Genomic DNA, 18,126 nt, shown 5'->3' on the forward strand with positions numbered 1-18,126 from the left:
CATATCCTGCATAAAATTTTGGGCATGAGAAAGTTGTCGGCGAGATGGGTGCCGCGTTTGCTCACTCCGGACAACAAGCGCAACCGTGAGACCACTTCGGAGCAGTGTTTGACGCTGTTTAAGCGCAATCCGAAGAAGTTTCTGCGTCGTTTCGTGACCATCGACGAAACATGGATTCATTGGTACACACCAGAGACCAAGGAACAGTCGCAACAGTGGACTTCACCCGGCGAACGTGCTCCGAAGAAGGCGAAGACTGTCCTATCGACCGGAAAGATGATGGCCACCGTTTCTGGGATTCACAAGGTGTGATCTACATCAACTACCGGGAGAAGGGAAAAACGCTCACAGGGCTGTACTATGCCGAATTATTGGGCCGATTCGACACCGAATTGCAGAAAAAACGGCCCCATTTGGCGAAGAAAAAGTGCTCTTCCACCATGACAACGCACCGGCTTACACTTCCGCCCTCGCCACGGCCAAATTGGTCGAATTGGGCTACGAACTGCTGCCCCATCCACCGTATTCTCCAGATTTGACCCCGTGGGGCTTCTTTTTGTTCCCAGATTTGAAAAAAGTTACTCGCCGGGAAGAAATTTGAGTCGAATGAGGAGGTCATCGCCGCCACGGAAGAATACTTTGCAGACCTCGAGAAAACCTATTTTTAAAATGGGTTACAAAAGTTGGAGCATCGCTGGGTCAAGTGTATCGAACTTAAAGGAGACTATATTGAAAAAAAAATCGCCGCTTTTCCAAAACTTTTTGTTTTTCTTTTGTAGGCTAAGTACTTATCGGACCACCCTCGTAAATAAAGGTATATAGCTTTCGAAATGGTTGGTAGGTTTGTCAAATATCGAGCAACAATGTTTATGCAGCGTGTAAGGCCTCTTGTACATAAGGGCATCGCAATCTTGTAAATTTTCAAAGAATTCAGAGAGACTTTTTAATTACCTTTTGCCGCTTACTTCCTCAGTGTTACAACCAGGTGCCACTTCTTGGTAGGTCGTATTTAAAGAACATTTTGTATTTGAAAGAACGTGTCAAGTTATTTAGGAATAAATTCTGTCGGCAAGTATATTCGAAAATTTATTGGTGTGCAAGGAAAAGATATATAACAAAGACTGTGATACTCTTAAATACTAAACTTTCCGCAAGTGCCAGTTTTTTTTTATAAAAAAATATTTCCTGACAACGACTTTTCTAAATTATTACCGCATGTCTACGCAATTAAATTATTATCCCTCCAAATTAAACATGCCACGTGTTTTAAATAAATTTCACTGCTAAAAATAATGTTTTAAACATTAATACGTAAAGTGGCTATACAATGTCTAATTATTCATGGATATTTTCCAAAACAATAAAAGCACTACCAAAACATAAATCTAAAAACAGCAAAAATTATACCGTAATATTAAACTTTTTCGGTTTTATGCTTTTCAAACAGGTATCTGCCAATTAAATGAACTTTCTATCCAAATGTGCAAAGAAACCTGATGAAAACTTTGGAGTGGCAGCAGACGAATCCTTAAGAAACATAAACTGTTACGGGCTAACTATTTCATGACAAATATTTGACTGCCTATGTGAGCTTCCCAGGTTTTCTTGCAAGGGTTTCCAGACATACATATGAGTACTTTCCTATTATATTTCGTTCCGTGGTATCCTAATTAAGGAGGCTGTTATGCTTTCTTCTAAACAAAACTAAAAAATTTGCTTTTGTTTAGGAACCAGCAGTGTTGCTATCCAATTGTGAAATCAGCAGTTTAGTTTTTCTAAAGGCTCACTAAATGCCGGAATCCGGTCAGGGGATGTTAGCAAACTCTACAACTCCCATTTGCAGCCTTAGTGCTCTCTCGCCTTCTAACGCGGTTATGTTTCAACCCTCCTCAAGTACAGTCAGCGGTTGCTTTGGGGAGTGCTCAGCAACAAGTGGAATGCTCTTCGTGCCAAGGCGCACTGTGATCAATACTCCCGGTTGTTACAACGAAATTTCCAACTACTGCCTGAGACCGCTGCGACTTCGAACACTATTTCTAGAATCGAAAGGTGTCATTGCCGCTTTTGCACCTAATCCACCAACCGTGCGTGGGGGCCTTCAGGTCCCGTGCTAACCTGCACAATAAAAAAAAATATATTTTTTTTTCAACAGGTAGAATTATAGCGTTTACTGGCTTGTCAAATAAAGAGCCATGATGAGGTAGCCGGTATATCAGTCAGCGATGCCATCTCTCTATACCTGCGCACCATGTGAACAATATCACAAGACATTTTTTTTTTTTATAACTTAGCATTTTCTTTCTCTCATCTTTGTTCTTTCGTCCTTTCTTGTTGTCCGTGCATTATATGTTTGGGATCCGGTACGTTTCTAATATCACACTAAGACCTTCCGATATCACCCGCATTTTCTTCTTGAGCTACGATACGCATTACACTTGCATACCTTTCAGCAAAAATTAGAAATAGTTTGTGAATGCTTCTTTTTAATTTACTAAACCGGACTCATTTCGCAAATTTTATTTCGTGAACACTCACAACCATTCGGGACGTGGACGGCACCATGCAACGTTAGTTGCTGGGGTTGTTGACGCGGAGACGGTGCACCTAAAAAATCCATCCTACTTCATTCCCTTGTCCAGTGCTAGAACTGGTAGGCCCGGACCAACGTACTCTGATGATGGGAGTGTCATGCCTAAGCTGGACCTTTGGCATGTGTATACTTCCTCTGGTGGCGTACCTCAGCAGGACCTGGTTCGTTCTCTCCGCCATCACGGCAGGAGGCACAATTCCATTCATCTTATATTGGAAGTGAGTATAGTGGCTTTCGTTTTAAAATGAACTCGCGGGCAAGTTGTTTACAAATAAAGAAAAAAAAAAAGCGCAAAAGGCAAGTACTAGTAAAAGGAGAAGACAGAACGCAGTGCACCTATCTTGCCCTCTTTCTGGGGTAGTCAGGGGCAGCCTTACAAACGCATAGCGTGGCGCGTTCCGATCATATTATTATTGCTCCCTAACCAATGAGATTCCGGCATTGGCCAATAAGAATGATAAGATAAGGATGGCGGAGCAGAAAGCGCGAACGTATTAAGTTCGCTCTGCGTTCCTTGGTGATTATATATCTATTTCTTTCGGTCAGGGGGCGCCCTAGCGTCCAGGGGACTGCAGGAGATGCGACCACAAAAGAGGCATCTCCGCTAGCTTCCGCGAGACACGGTTATTTGATGCTGACGTCAGGCGGTGTCGTAGCGTCCCTTCATGCACGATTCATTCATATTCAAAAAATATCTCCTATCAGCGTCCCTCAGTATATGTCCACAAACGCTAAGAGGGCGCTTGCAAGGACGCAAAGCGACGCACGACGGAAACGCTGCCTAAATATATTCGATTTTGCTCGCCAGGTGCGCTGCTCAAAAGCTGGGAGCTACAGGTTTATAGTATTTGTCTTTCCGCTGCGTTTCTTTTTTTTTTCTGTAATAGCCTACAGTCTAGGCTCTATAAAACTGTTGGTTAGTTCACGGTCCTGCACAATATGGAAACAGCCAATCACAACGAACAATCCTTCCTACGAAAAACACAGCTCATTACATGATTTGATCGGAAAAAACGCTATATGCTCAGCGACAACCACCATGTGAAATATAAAATAATCACCGTTCCTTCGTCCATCAATTTTTTTTTATATTTTTCTTGCCTGATTTTTTCTTTTTTTTACATTTGTCACGTGCTGGGGTTTTTGTATTGTTCGCCGCAATTCGGTAAATCATCTTCTGCAGGAAAGCGAATTTGCGCTCGCTTTGGTTAAAGTGTAGTAGTACATTTTTGGAACGTACTGTCATGGCGTAGTTAGGGCCGCTATGCACCACAGCGATTTATTTGCCTTTGGGCTTTGAAAAAGCCCGATCTGAGCGAAGTGCAAACTTATCATTTGGCATAAATGATGAAGCTTGTTTATCTAAACTTCGCGAATCGAAGATTTCTGGTGGAAGGTGAGTGCGACATAAAGGATAAAGCCCAGTCTTTATAAAACTTCATAAATTATGAAGCTGTTTTAGTGTTTTTCACCTTAGCAGTGTTTTCTCTGTTTTCATAAAAATATGATGTCACATGGTCATCTTAATTTATTTTAAACTTATGTAATAACCGCGCCAGTGTGTCGCTTTTTTCCAAATGAAGATATTCCCTATAAATACTGTGGTTCAGCTGAGTTCTGGTTAAAATGTTTTGATCTGGTTACTTTCTTATGCAAAATCGTACAAATTTATGGCTTTAAGAAATTGAAACTCGAGATTTAGTTTCACACCCATAATGCAAATATTTTGGTTCAACCCAAACAAAAAGAGGCGGTGTTTTTTTTTTTTTGTTTCCTCCATTACAGCAGCTATTTAACTAAAACACACACCAACAGAAGGTTAGACTGACGGCGCACTATAAGACAAACAAATATGGCGCAATTTACATAATTCCTGACACGAGATTTCTGTCTTTCTTGCCTTATATGTACAAAGAAACACTTTATGTTTAAGCTCACAAAGGGGGCCGACATTCCGCTAAGCCAAGTGACTTGGCCTCTGCTACCATAATTTGAGAATCTCTGGGAGGTTTATTTTCTGCGTTCTACGTGCTTTTGTTTATTTCTGCTGCCATCATTATTTATACACTATATGGCAAATATTATGTCTGCACCCCTAACATTTCTTCTTTCTTTTCCATCAAACCAAACATAATTATAATATGGTTAATATTTCACAATTAAATATATTTCAGTTTATCTACGCAAGCATTGGACTTACTCCCGGCAGCGTCACATTTTATATACTGGAATATGCAAATACCACTGCATTGACGACGTCCTTCTTGACCCTCTTCGTTCCAGGTTTCTCACAGAGTCGCCAAGGTGGCTCTTGTCTCAAAACCGGCTCGCGGAAGCTTCAGCTGTTCTTAGAAATATCGCGGCCAAGAATGGAGTTCGACCTCCAGCTGACCTAGATAGTAAACTGGAGGTAATACATCCAATCTTCTTTCGTTGCCTTCGCGAGCATTCCTGTCGACGCCGCTGCGTGCGCTACAACCAACAATGGCTGAGAAATCGAACGGCTTGAGTAAAGTTCTTATTAAGCGCCTTTTAGTGTACAGCCTCCAGATGTGTTTACATTATCGCGCGAACGGCGACCGACCGGTAGATCAGGGCCTGATCGCGAAATGAAAAAGCAGGTCGGCGAGACTATACGCGCGCGGCAGAAGGTAGCAGAAGAAACACGCCTAGCCCCGCCGACTTGATATTTCACGTCGTGATAAGGAGCCGATCTACCGCAAATCGTGTTCGCGCGATTTCGTTAAAGAATCTGTAAGCTGTACACAGCTCCTCACTTATTAGATCACGTACGATACATGATGACAAATCATCGTCGCATTCAAATTTCGGCCTGGTCATAGCAGAGTGATAATGTAGATAAGTGTTTAATTTCTCACATACAAACAAAACAACGCTGCGGTGTTAAGCAGGTACCAAAGAATGACCAAAAAAGTATACATTGACGATTTTAGTTTTGATATATTTTGTGGTTATATTTTATTGATTGGCACGACGCCAAACCTCGGAGCAGCACAAGTTCACATTAGGGGGACATCTAACTGTACGTGGTGTTATTAGACGTACAGATCACGTGCTATCATTGGTATTTTGTTATATTAGTAATATGTATCACTGTGCTTAAGGAAAGGAGGGTTAGTGAAATGTCATAAATTAAACAGTATTTTTACACAAAGGCCCTCGGACAGTAGGCGGAGAAGGGTAATGTCGCTGCACGACGAGCTTACGAAGAGAAAGTCTTCAAAGGACGCTATGACAATACAGCAGTGAATTTTCGCATTGTATAACTTTGACTTGAAGTAAAGCTTTGGATCGGAAACCATGAGGAGGAGACTAGAAAGGAGCCACCGGTTCGGTTTTCGGGGTTGTTCTAGCGCAGCCTCAAGGTTGCGAATGTTGTGTACAACGAGGCCATTATCCTGTAAAATTGGGAAGTAAACCCGCAGGAGCCGTGACTAAAATATGAGCACAACGTTCTCCAAGTAAACCTATGATTAGTACCATTAAACATTCCAAGAAAATAACTTACGGGCCTTATGGTTTGTGAGAAAACTAATAATAGTGTCCGAAAATCGATAAAGTATTGCCAATATTTTAACTTGCCACAAACTCACGCTAAAAAAAAATCTGCTGAAGAAATAAATTTGCGTTTTAACTACTGAAACGAGTGTCTATTTAAATGCAGAGGAACAAACGACTGTTCAGTCTTTTTATGCACCATGTGTGAACCAGTTTTTTTAAAAACAATTGTTCTGTTTCATGACTTGAACAATTAAGAAATATGACAATAGAGTAAAGAATACACAGTGATCAACTCTAAATAATTAAACCGTCATAATCTTGTAGATTATTTTACAAAGGGTATAAAAATTAAGCTTATCTCATGCTAATACGCGCTCATTATTGTTGTTTCAATTAACCTTGTGGAAAACCAACTTTATTTCAAATTAAGAAACCTGACATAAGCTAGACACTTCGACCGTTACAAAAAAAATTAAAAGTCGCTGGAAGAATAATTAAGGCGCGCTCACACCGGCGATGGGCAGTAGTCGCGCGATAACTTTCATCGCAAAAGTGACCATAGCGGGAAGAAAGCGACACGTTTCGAGCAGTCTTTAGCTGACCCAACTTTCTGCCATGCGATCTAGTGTCGGAGAGGCTGAGCGAGAGTTTTGGAGAAGTGACTCGCTCATCGCTCGATGCGACATAGTCGCATCGCGCGAGTACTTTACATTGCCGTTGTGAACGCGTCTTTAGACTACTATGAATAGATTGACTTCTAACATGTCTGATTTTTTTTTGCAGAGAGTGCAGCTGCAGATAAGCGCAGAACAAAAGTCAGAGGAATCGGCTTCAGTGCTAGACTTGATTTCTAAACCCAATTTACGGAAGAACTTACTAATCCTTTCGCTGCTTTGGTGAGTAATATTCTACAACACATGTTCAACCTCCAACTTAGAGTACCTTTTTAAGGACGTAAAGAATGTAATAAAGGAAACATGATCACAAACTGATCTTTATATTCCTCAATAATTTGCTTTTCTCCGTGCACTTCCTCGTGCATTTTCCTATGCATTGTTAGGTGTTATGAATATCATATTTGGATCTGCACAGATATAAAATCACGTCTTTTGTGCGCACTTGCCGAGCAAACAAAATGCACAGCTACAAGGATGTTTTACATTGTCCGGATATTTTCTTCTCAACCAGAAGCAACTGGCATAGGTCTAACTGCGAAGTAAACTAAATCCTCAGTTTTTAATTAGCCTCCCTGAGCAAATATTTCATTATTTCTTTGTAAATATGCTTGTTTTATCTTCTACGGGTTTAAAAAAATATTACTGTTCTCTTCCCCTTTATCAGTGCATTCCAGCAATAACGCACGTCAAAATTAAACAGATTCAAACAAACTGTTTTACCGCATTGTTGAACAACATTAAATACACCCGTTTTGAAAGTGAGCGTTATTATTATAATCAAATTTAAACTGTGTAGCAGACAAACAAATTGTATTCTTCGCATATCAGAATTATTGTCCGAGCAGATGTTGCAATTGTCAAAAAACGTATCTTAGCAAAACATGCGTACTTTCTTCATTGCTTTATTACAATAAAGGTAACCTAGACATTATAAAAAAATATCGGGCATAGCACAGTTCAGCAAACCAATAGGTAAAAAATGGGATAGCATCATAAAAAAAGAAGTCGTACTAAAAATTGGCTTCCTCGCGTCAAACCGGCAGCAAGGCTATTTCGATTACCCCCTTCGCATTGTTTCTGCGCGTCCAACACGCTTTTGGTAAAAGAAACCGGGGAATCCTAAAATATTAATATTCTAAATTCCAGTATAGCAATAGATGAACACAAAACAAAGAAAAAAAAGTTAGGGAGCACACGCCGAACGCAGCTAATTTACGTTCTGTTTAAAACAAGTTATGTACAGAAGAGTATTCGGTAATGTTATGAAATTCTCGCTATTATGGAATAATTTAAAATAATTCGCTTTCCATGCAGCTCCCCGGCAGTCCTCATGAACAGGTCTGAAGATTGTCAATTTCTTGGGCCATATTAACGGCACCTGAAGGTTTAAAGGATCGCTAATTGTTAGGGAAACAGGCGAACACATGGGGATCATGCCTGTTTACAAGTGTCTGGTTTGCAGGACCTACGAAAGAATTCTAGTAAATGTACTTTTATTTTGTTTATTAACGAGCCGGAGATATCATACATACAAAAAGTTGAATCACCGATTTTAATCTTACTTATATACTATTCCCATCATCGTGTATGTAAATTCTACAGATTTTGTAATATTATTTACGAACTGGTCGTGGTAGTAGCACTGTATCTCTGGTGATTTGCTATCGGAAAGGAAAAGTCAGACAACTATTCTTTGGGCTCACAGTGCCGTATTCTCGCTTGTTCTTGTGTCTTGCCAGCTGTTGTCTGTCTTAAGTAATTTCTTTCATAAAAATGTATGTAGGCCTATGCTGTGTAGACAGTGATAAAAAACGATTTTGGTTTAGTAAAGAAAGAGAGCGATTTGCTTACGGCGACTGGACTTAACTGGACTGGACTCCTAATCAGTGGCGTAAATCCACACGAATTCCTAGGGGGGGACATGACGAAGTTTGCGATTTCCATTTGAAAATAGGCTTACTTTCAATTGGAAATCTTTTCCCATAAAAAAACAAAAAAAACAATTCCTTGTCAAAAAGAAAGTACAGGTTATTAATTACGCCTAAAGTTCATTTAACAGAGGCAGCTTTTTGGGGTATTATATAAAGGTCACGGTTTCACGTACCGTAGTAAACCGTAGTAGGCGACGTGCGTCATCATCACGTGATGGATATCATAGTGGTCAAGCGCAACTTAATTTGACAGTCCTGTTTTCGTTCGATATTGACATTAATCTTATAGCCTTCCTGGTTTATAATGCTGTATCCTCTCTCCGTCTTTTTTTATAAAGTTCGTTCTGGCAGTATTTTAAGTACACCTCTGACAGTGGCCTATATTTAGTCTCGAAAAAAAAAATAGAGAGGAAAATGCCAGAGTAATTCGGGCATATTTACGGTATTTACACAAAATGACATTTGAAAATCGGCGATTCATCTCTCGGTCTGACTCTGAGCGTCACACGTAGCGTGCGTGGGGAGAATGAGGGGAAGGGGGTGATTGGCTGATAGCTCAAATGTCATCCGGTGTAAATTACACAAGATATCCCGTCTGACAGTGGTGCTAATTATATTATTTTTAATGGTGCCTAGCTTGCTCAAACTGGGCCAGTGACAAATTTAATATGTTCGTAGTATAGATGGGTTGCACGTGACGTCACGAAAGTACGAAGCGGGTCTCCACCTCGTTATAGGGGTTTGCTCAGGTTGGTGCATATACGTCCTCATGGTGTAGCTGCCGCCAGTGGCATCGATACACAGCCGTTTCCAGGTTATTTTTGACTTGCGAACTCATAATGGCGTAAATGTACACACGCGTACTATCGACAGTCCTGCTGCGCCAGTGCTAAAATAGTCGCCGGCGTCGAGCGAACGCGTTACGATAAAAATGTGGTAATATGCGGCGGGAAAGAAGCGATGTGCTCGCCAGTCGAAGCGACCGTAATCGACGCGAATGTATACCCCAAATTGAGAGAGTTTACTAACGAAGAAACCCTTGTTGGCGCGGCAGGTTCTGTACCAAACAAATGCTTGAACGAACGCTGCAAAACTTTAAAAGCCATCATCAGAATCCCAATCTAGCAGTCAAATTGGCGACTTTAAAAAGAAAAAAAGTAGCACAATTTAACTTTTAGCAAGTCAGAGGACTTTTAGGAACCATATCACAAAAAGCTGTCAATTTGCGTGTGTGCCTTAAGAAAGAATTACCAAAATTACCAATTATCCGCTTAGTGAATTGTAAAACACAAAGCAACTAGATCGCGAGCTCCGCGCTCTGACTATGTTACTGCAAAGATCGGTTGAGCGACCGTCGGAAGTTCAGATGAATATGTTGCGAGCAAAAACAGGCCGATTTGACGCATGCGTAACCCATGTATAGAAAAAAAAATATTAAACAATTGTCGTCCACAAAAAAATATAGATATACATAAGGTCATGAAACGATCAGTAAACAAACGTTTTGTACTCACTAACTGAAGTTTCAGACGTGCGTTGCCGCTTTGAAGGCTCACAATCAACGCCTGACTTCCCTCAAAATTGAGACATTCGCCTCTGCTTCTAGGAGATATCGGAGATCACGCCACGTGCTAGCCTAGAGTCATGCTAAAAAAAACATTGCAGCCGCACTGTTGCTGCCAATGCGGTAAGGCGAAGCCACGCGGGTGGTACTGAAGCCGAAATAGGGTATGAACACGATAAGCTCCAGCCCTTTTTATATGTTCACCGAACTGCCGGGTGCCTGTAGAGTTGAAAAGAAAAAGGAAAACAAAAGAGTACAAACTTTGGTCGGTTCGCAGACGTCCGGACAAAAGAGAAAGAGAGAATTATTAAAATTTGAAAATTTGACTAGGAGTATGACGAAGGAGTTACCCAATACTCATTTTAGAAATTCGCAATACACACCTAACCAAACTTGGGATGCGTTTGGTAGTTTTCAGGTCACATATACTGATCCCGCAAACAAGCTTAATATCCCATTATTGACTACAACCCAGACACCGCGACGGAAAGGACGGACAAACATAAAGTCTCATACATAGCTGAAGTTTACTGTTCAACCATCACGACCTCGCTTGCGCCCTAACCTTCTGTTCATCGAACCCCAATTTCCTTTCGCCGTATACGCTAAAGCGCTGCCGATGCTACATGCCGCGTCAGAAAGTAACGTCACTGCATGTGTCGTCTTTTATCACCGGCTAAGCCGATCAACTGCTGCGAATATAACTTCACCTTCCGCTTTGGTCTGTGCATCCCCGTATGTTTACTCTATAGCCGTTGACTGCGAGCTGACGTTCATTAAAGGGAAGTAATCTTGGGGGACAAGATTGCCTTGGATCTGTCGCCATCAGCCTCCAACAAATGAGGTATAAACGAATCCTAACAAATGTGTCTCCAAAATGATAATTTGCGATTAAGAAATATATTTTTCATCCTTCTCTTAACAAAGATAATCATTATGTCAATAAAAACTGAAATGGTTGACGATCTCGGTACAGCGTAACGTGACAAGGTATGGAAGGGACGTGGGAGCTGCTTATTTGGAAAGCCTATTTTGCGTAACTGCGAGCCTCCCAGGTTTGCTAGAATCAACCACTTAATCCACTGGAAATGGGGAAGTGGACACTACTAATATTTAGAGCACAACCGACCTTATACTTTCGGGGTACCTCTTTCCTTCTGTAGCGAAAGCGACCGCTACAGTGGAGTGGCTTCTGATCAGTGGCATGTTTAACTTCTAAGCTGATCAGTGCCTTAGAAGACATGTCTTTCTTTTGTTCGCTTGCCACCAGCCACCGAGTACAGAGTCGAGTCAGCTGAACTCAAACGATTTTTTCATGTCTCAAGTTTCTTCTTAGCGTTTTTGTTTGCAGCTACTCCTAATGCCTTGATCGAGAAGAGGTCTTGAATGAACCAAGACGACACTGCCTTATTCTTAGGATCAGCAACAGCTGCTCCTATGGCGGTCTGCACATCAACGTGGAAAACCTGAGTGGGAATCAGTTCCTCAACTTCTTTTACCTGGCCCTGGTCGAAATTCCGGCGAACCTGGCTGCCTGGTGGTGTATGAACTACTTCGGCCGTCGCTGGACCAGCGTCTTCTTCCATCTCCTATCCGCCGCCTCCTGCATAGCACCGGTTATTGCCCCCGAGGGTGAGATGTGTACTCTCAGCGACAGGTATATGCGTATCATGCGTAGCTTTTAGGTCCCTGTTGATGTTCCTGGAAATCATCATCAGAATCATCTGTTTACTTATGGGCTTATGAACAACGTGATTGCCTTGATTATTTTCCACACAACAAGGATTACGCATTCAGAGATGCTAAAGCCCGCTCAATGGTGAAATTCGACTAACGTTTTTAGCGTTGCGTTTTCGCACTCTTCAACTGCATTTAAAATGTACATTCCTGGCCAGTGTTGCGAGAAAAATGAGTGCCTTGTTTGCTTGGAAAATGGAGTGTGGATGTTCTCCGAAAATGCTTTGATCCTGTTCACTCAAGGAATTTCCAATGGTTAAACGTAGAGATGCGCTAGATTGAGGGCATGGAGGGCAGTAAGATTCAGTGTAAAGGAAGGACGAAATAAACATTTCCTGTGGTGTACCACATATACTTCAAGTTTGCACGAAGTGTGAATGCGTTCTTTTATTTATAACTGATATCGCAAAACTACTTCATTCTAAATAGCGTGCACGTATTACCGGAAAAAAATTGCGTTTAAATCACAAACTATAAAGCGCTGAAAGAGGTCAGAACCACGATGCGCCAACCAACTGGGAAGGTTTTGTTTTCATTGTGGTAATATCCACGAACGCAAAGTGCATTGTCAAAGTTTGTGCCCAGGTTAAGTACATTAAACAACACTAGTAGTTTTGATAATAAAGTTATAGCGGGCGAAGAAAAAATATATGCAATCTTTCGTGCTAACTGCATGGCAATGCGTGTAGGGATATACCATCATGAGTATTTTAATTGAATTATTTTTTAAATGTATTTACCGATCATATCTTGTGCTTTAATGCTGAGGATACCGCTTAGGCGTGCCTTTCCGGGTGCGGCTACCTTATTTTCACGTCGCCACATTCTCGAAGCTATAATGTTGTAGGTGACATTTCACTAAGATGCAGCGTTCGATGCAAACTATTTTTTCTAACTAAATTAGAGCTTATAATAATGTTCTGTTTATATGTGTCTTCACGAATATGTCATAACACCAGGCGGACAAGACAAAGCTTTCAATTTACGTTGTATAAAACATTGCTGGTCCCATTGATGGTATATATGTGTGGTGCTACATACGGATTGTAAATTCAACACTTGTGAAGTATCCTCTTTAAGTTTTAACATCTAATAGAAGTTAGTTTAAGACTAAACGATTTCTATATTATTTTTCTTTCAGTTGGCCATATTGGTGTGGGATCTTCAATGCTGGCCAAATTCGCTACCACGGCAGCCTTTATGCTCACGTACCAGCTGGCTGCTGAACTTATGCCAACGCCACTTCGGTCCTTCTCAAATGGAGTTCTTGCTGCCCTGGCATGCGCTGTGTCTTCCGTTGTTCCTTACATCGTCTACATGGTAGGGTATCTCAAGTTAATTTGTAAGGCTGGTCTTGTATAAGACCAAGCAAGTCAAATATCGGAATTGTATTAAGTTCAGGCAGACTGAACACGAATATGAGGGTAAAGTACTAACCCGAGTTCAAACGTATTGTTTTTTTAATCATCACAAAACTAATTAATTTTTTTATTGTTGCAAGTGCCAAGTGTCTGATTTAGTTCCCTGTGGAGATTCAGTACCCCGTATTTACAAAAACAAAAATTACCTTTGTGGTGTGTGCATTGTTGACTTCTTAATGTGTTTGGCTTATTACATTCATTGTAATGACTGTCTCCACACGCGCCCGGTTTGAAAATACGCGAAGAAGCCTACGGCTAGTTTATGAGAACTGGACAAAATTTGAGTGTGAGTACGGTATAATTAGATGCTCAATGTGTGTAGCGTGGAACCAGGTTTCAATCCCACCTCGTCTATTTGAATAGCTTAATAAAAATATTAAATAGCTTTGTCTGCATTCGGTTGATTCCACTAAGACGCACAACATTAGTTGTTTACGTTCACTGCCTAAGAGCGACGTGTTATCTCTTAAGGAGAAATAGGTGCCACAAAGATAAGGTGAGAGAAACATATGAAGAGTGAAATGTGGAAGGAGGTCGCCCCTCAAGAGAGGTCGTATCGAATGACCCGAAGATAAAGGATTGCTTTCCTCCGAGAAAAACAAATCAAAAACAACAATTGGAGTAGTAACTGAAACAAAGTGGCGAAAAGGACTGCTAAACTCAAACTTCACGCGCTAAATAATTGAATATGAATTGCGTTATATTAGATATCTTGGTGTGGGGTAAGTTTTATATAAATAATTATTTATAACACATCAAAGCGTCGTCGGTAGCGTGTAAGCTTGCGCGAAGATTTTTCACTTAGATGTTTCAGCTGCGCACTCGCCCAGCACTTCTCATTAGGTGCGTTTGAAAGCGGCCAAAAAGTAATTTTTGTAACCTGTCAAGTAGGCTTCGGAATGTTCCGTAATGTACATCGCGAAAAACGTTGGACGCGTTAAGCTCGCACTTTTGCAATACCTCTTTGGGTCATTTTATTGACAATAAACACACGCCCTATAGTATTCCACTACGCTTGCACGCTTCTCTGAATATAAATGTTCTTTCACGTACAAGTTCTTATGATATCTTACATTTTGTTGCCCTTTGCCCTGATACTCTCTAGGACAACCTTTTTACGTCACAATCATCTTGTATTTCGACTAAGATTGAAAGGAAACAGAGCTTTATAGAAGGTGTTCCTAAACAATATTTTTCATTGCGGACGTCGCACATGCTTTTCCGTACCTAATCCCTAAGGAACTCGGAGAAAAAAAAATTAAGGTGTGGTACAGGGTCTTTGGGAGATTTATTTTCCAATACTAAAGTATTACACGTTTACCGTGATTATGAAGAGGGCCCCATAGAAAAGAGCGAGATTTTAATATTGGATTTGGAATTACCCCTAGTAAGTTTAATTTTAAATAGGCAATTACTTCCAATAGAAACCACAAAATTATTAACGTCTTTTTTGTTCCCTTTTTTACTGTTTTTTTTTCTTTTCTTTTTTTTTGGGGGGGGGGGGGGTTTAGAAGACGTCTGTGGATGGGCAAAAGCAAAGCTCATGAGTATTTCAAATTACGATTATTAAATATAAGGCTGACTGATATGTTTCGTGGGCAGAATATATTTCAAATTAATCCTAATACGCACATGCCCAAGTTACCAGCGCACGTGGCTCCCCTGCGGAGGGACTCCTTCGATTAGCTTATAATGAGAGTGCAACAGTAGGGGTCTGTTGAGCCTGAAACGACGGGCTATCTCTCTGACAATCCAAGTCATGAACCTAAGGAGCTACGGAATTGCCACTGAAGAAGTATAAAATTGAAGAGCACGATAAGGAACATTTGGCAACGTATGTTTTATACTGAAAGGTGTTTTTTGTTGTGTCTTTTTTTTGTTTTCAGAGCATGTATGGAAAGTGGATTCCTTTCCTATTTCTTTGCATTATTCACGTCATAGCAGGCACGTCGGCTTCTTTTTTGCCCGAGACCAAAGGCTACCCACTCTGTCAGACCGTCGAAGATGCCAACAGTTTCGGCAAGGGCCAAAAATATTTTTCTTTTAATAGGTAAGTTACAAAACACAAACCGCGTATATTCAAATGGCATGTCTTACTTATTTTGGTATAAATTTTGTTTTCTGCATCAGTTATTATATGTAGAACTATGAGCCTACATTTATTCTAAATCTTGCTTTAGTGAGAGCGTTATGCTGGCAAGGTTGCTTGGCGAGGCTAAGGCAAGTGTTATCAGTCATGTGTGACATATTATAAATGTATGTTAATAAAGATACCACCGTAATCTGTTTAAAACGTTATTATATATATATAAACACTTTTTTATTTTATATTTTATTTTATAATTTTAAACAGCCTTATAACGCTTTCCTTGGAGGATATCTATCTATAAATTGAGAAGTTATGAAGCCAGCACGCATTTATGCAGCTCTGCATAGTTGCGAATATAACCAGCCTATTCCACTAGGCCGGTCATCAGACATAATGTTAGCTTAAAATCTGAAGCAGAGAAGAAATGGAGCGGGTTATTAGTAAATTATAACAGCCCCATGAACTTCATCACACACAGGTACTAACATTTAATAACAATTGTACTTTCTTATAAGTCGAAGAATATTTCATTTTGTTTATTTCTATGCCAATTTTATTCAATCAATCTGGGTAAAGTGTTATATCTTATGATTATTTTAATAAGCGTGTTGTAAGATTACAAAACATATACATATAAACCCTGAAGCGTAAAGCAGAAAAAAATTATTGTTTCACTTGTAAATAACAAGACAACTGCGGTTTTAGTTTTACCACTCATTGTTCATTGTTTCTGATTTTTTTCTCATCTAGAAGGGAAGAATTACCGGCAGAAGCAACGAAGTGTGGCAAGGATGGTGAAGGGGGCGAAAACCGGACAATAGAACTTGAGCCGCTCGCAAAGGAAGTCTAGTTATGTATAACGGTGGGTTCACACTTTACAAGCATGAAGGTCAAGATTCATTTCGAAGATTCTACGTGTGCACATGCATCGTTAGAACTTTATTTATTTGCATCGTTTTTCCACGTGGACGTCATCATTTCCTTTCAACAGGGTGGCGATGGATGAAATAGACTAATGTTAAAACCAGAAAATATCTTTTTTAACATTTTATTATCACTAAATCTGGGGCCCTCTTTTGAGGTATACACCAAAGGGAACTGTGTTGCACGCATCTCATACGTTTGTTGACGTATTTCTTCGAAGACTTATTTATCAGAGAAACAAAATATACTTTTTTGGTGTTCCCAATGTCTGCATTTTGATTATTCCTTCTGAAGCATCATGAAATTAATCTAGAACACACATATACATGTATTTTAATACACCACGTAATAAAAAAAATCGCCACTCTTTGGGATGAGCAAAGCATTTTTATTATGCCTTCTTATGTAAAAACGAGGAAAGTAGCCCATTCTGTAGAAGAAAATAGAGGGTCCGCACGCAGTAAGCATATATGATGTTTTGTACCGATTTTGGTATTTTATATTGAAACTTTACTACGCCCTATCAATGTGCTAGAATTCTGTTCTAGAGATGAGATTTATTCCCGCAATGTCGAAATAAAATGTTCACCTGCGCATTCATGTTAATAAAATGGTAAACGTTTTAGGAAGCTCCGTACTTGTACAGATACCTCAACTGAATGAAGCCCAACCCCTCCCCTAATCCTGCAACTTACGGTAAAATGAACAAGTGTGAACAGGAATCTAGATACGGCAGTAGCCAGTCATGGTATGATAATTTTGTGTACGATCGTTGAAATCATTTTAGGAATCATGCGTACAAAACATTTAAGTGCAGTTGCGCTAAAAGGCAAATATGTTGTTTATTCAAACAAATCGGTCGGTCGACGAGCACAGGGTTATTAAAATACTAGACCCTGTCCAAATAGTCTAGGAACTAAACGGATTCACCCTCAAATATCAAAATATGCGTTTATTTTGTATTCACTTCACAAAGAAGGCATTGCCCGTCCCGCAGATTCCGATCGACAATCAAAATTAAGGCAGAAGTGAACCATATCTATGCTGAAACAAGCAAACAAAAAATGTGAAACGTGAACCATTGATGGCATCTTAGAAATCAGAGCTTCTAACATGACATCGGTTGGTGTGTGCATGGCAGTGAGCACTGTCGAAACAAGTGCGGTCTAATTGATGCTACCTTGTATTGCGCGACAAATACGAGTTCAAAAGAACTTGAAAACGTGCCTTGGTAATTTAAATATTTGTCAGAACTTTAGATGAATATTTCTTTTAATTTTAATTTTGAATATACACTAAAAGAAATTTGTAGCGTCTGCTTTCCCGCCAACCGTTTGGGAGAACCAATCGCCGCAATCTACGAAGGTAACTTGGCGAATGGCAAGGCTGAAAAGGCTTATAAAAAAACAACCTGTGTTGAGACACGGAGTATTTTATTTGAGGTACCCAGTGTCCCAGCGCAGACTGACTTTCGGTGAAAACATATTTTGAGCATCGCCGTTCGCCTAACTCCCCTTCGTAGATTCCTGTGATTGGCTCTCCCATTTCCTGTGTGAGGAGGTAGGCGATTTAACTTTGTTAGAGTGTACGGAGAATATTTTTTTTTTGGTGAAGAGAATAGGGTTATAGTATTACGCAAGGAAGCAAAGTCAGGCGCAGTGCGTTTGCGTT

The 18,126-nt window shown here is 40.3% G+C and overlaps 1 protein-coding gene across 1 annotated transcript in view; it reads left to right on the forward strand.

The window, feature by feature from the left end:
• The window catches only part of LOC8052229 (organic cation transporter 1), a 28,540-nt gene extending 11,638 nt beyond the window's left edge, over positions 1-16,902 (forward strand). Inside the window, exons 4-10 of the mRNA XM_002436006.5 lie at positions 2,640-2,808; positions 4,874-5,000; positions 6,896-7,008; positions 11,702-11,916; positions 13,163-13,341; positions 15,329-15,492; positions 16,282-16,902. Coding sequence (XP_002436051.4) covers positions 2,640-2,808; positions 4,874-5,000; positions 6,896-7,008; positions 11,702-11,916; positions 13,163-13,341; positions 15,329-15,492; positions 16,282-16,381 — 1,067 coding nt within the window. The 3' untranslated portion in view covers positions 16,382-16,902. The remainder of the gene's footprint in view (positions 1-2,639; positions 2,809-4,873; positions 5,001-6,895; positions 7,009-11,701; positions 11,917-13,162; positions 13,342-15,328; positions 15,493-16,281) is intronic.
• Positions 16,903-18,126: the final 1,224 nt, after the last annotated feature.

The sequence above is a fragment of the Ixodes scapularis genome, unplaced genomic scaffold (assembly GCF_016920785.2).
Source record: "Ixodes scapularis isolate PalLabHiFi unplaced genomic scaffold, ASM1692078v2 PGA_scaffold2__306_contigs__length_199485367, whole genome shotgun sequence".
Taxonomy (NCBI): domain Eukaryota; kingdom Metazoa; phylum Arthropoda; class Arachnida; order Ixodida; family Ixodidae; genus Ixodes; species Ixodes scapularis.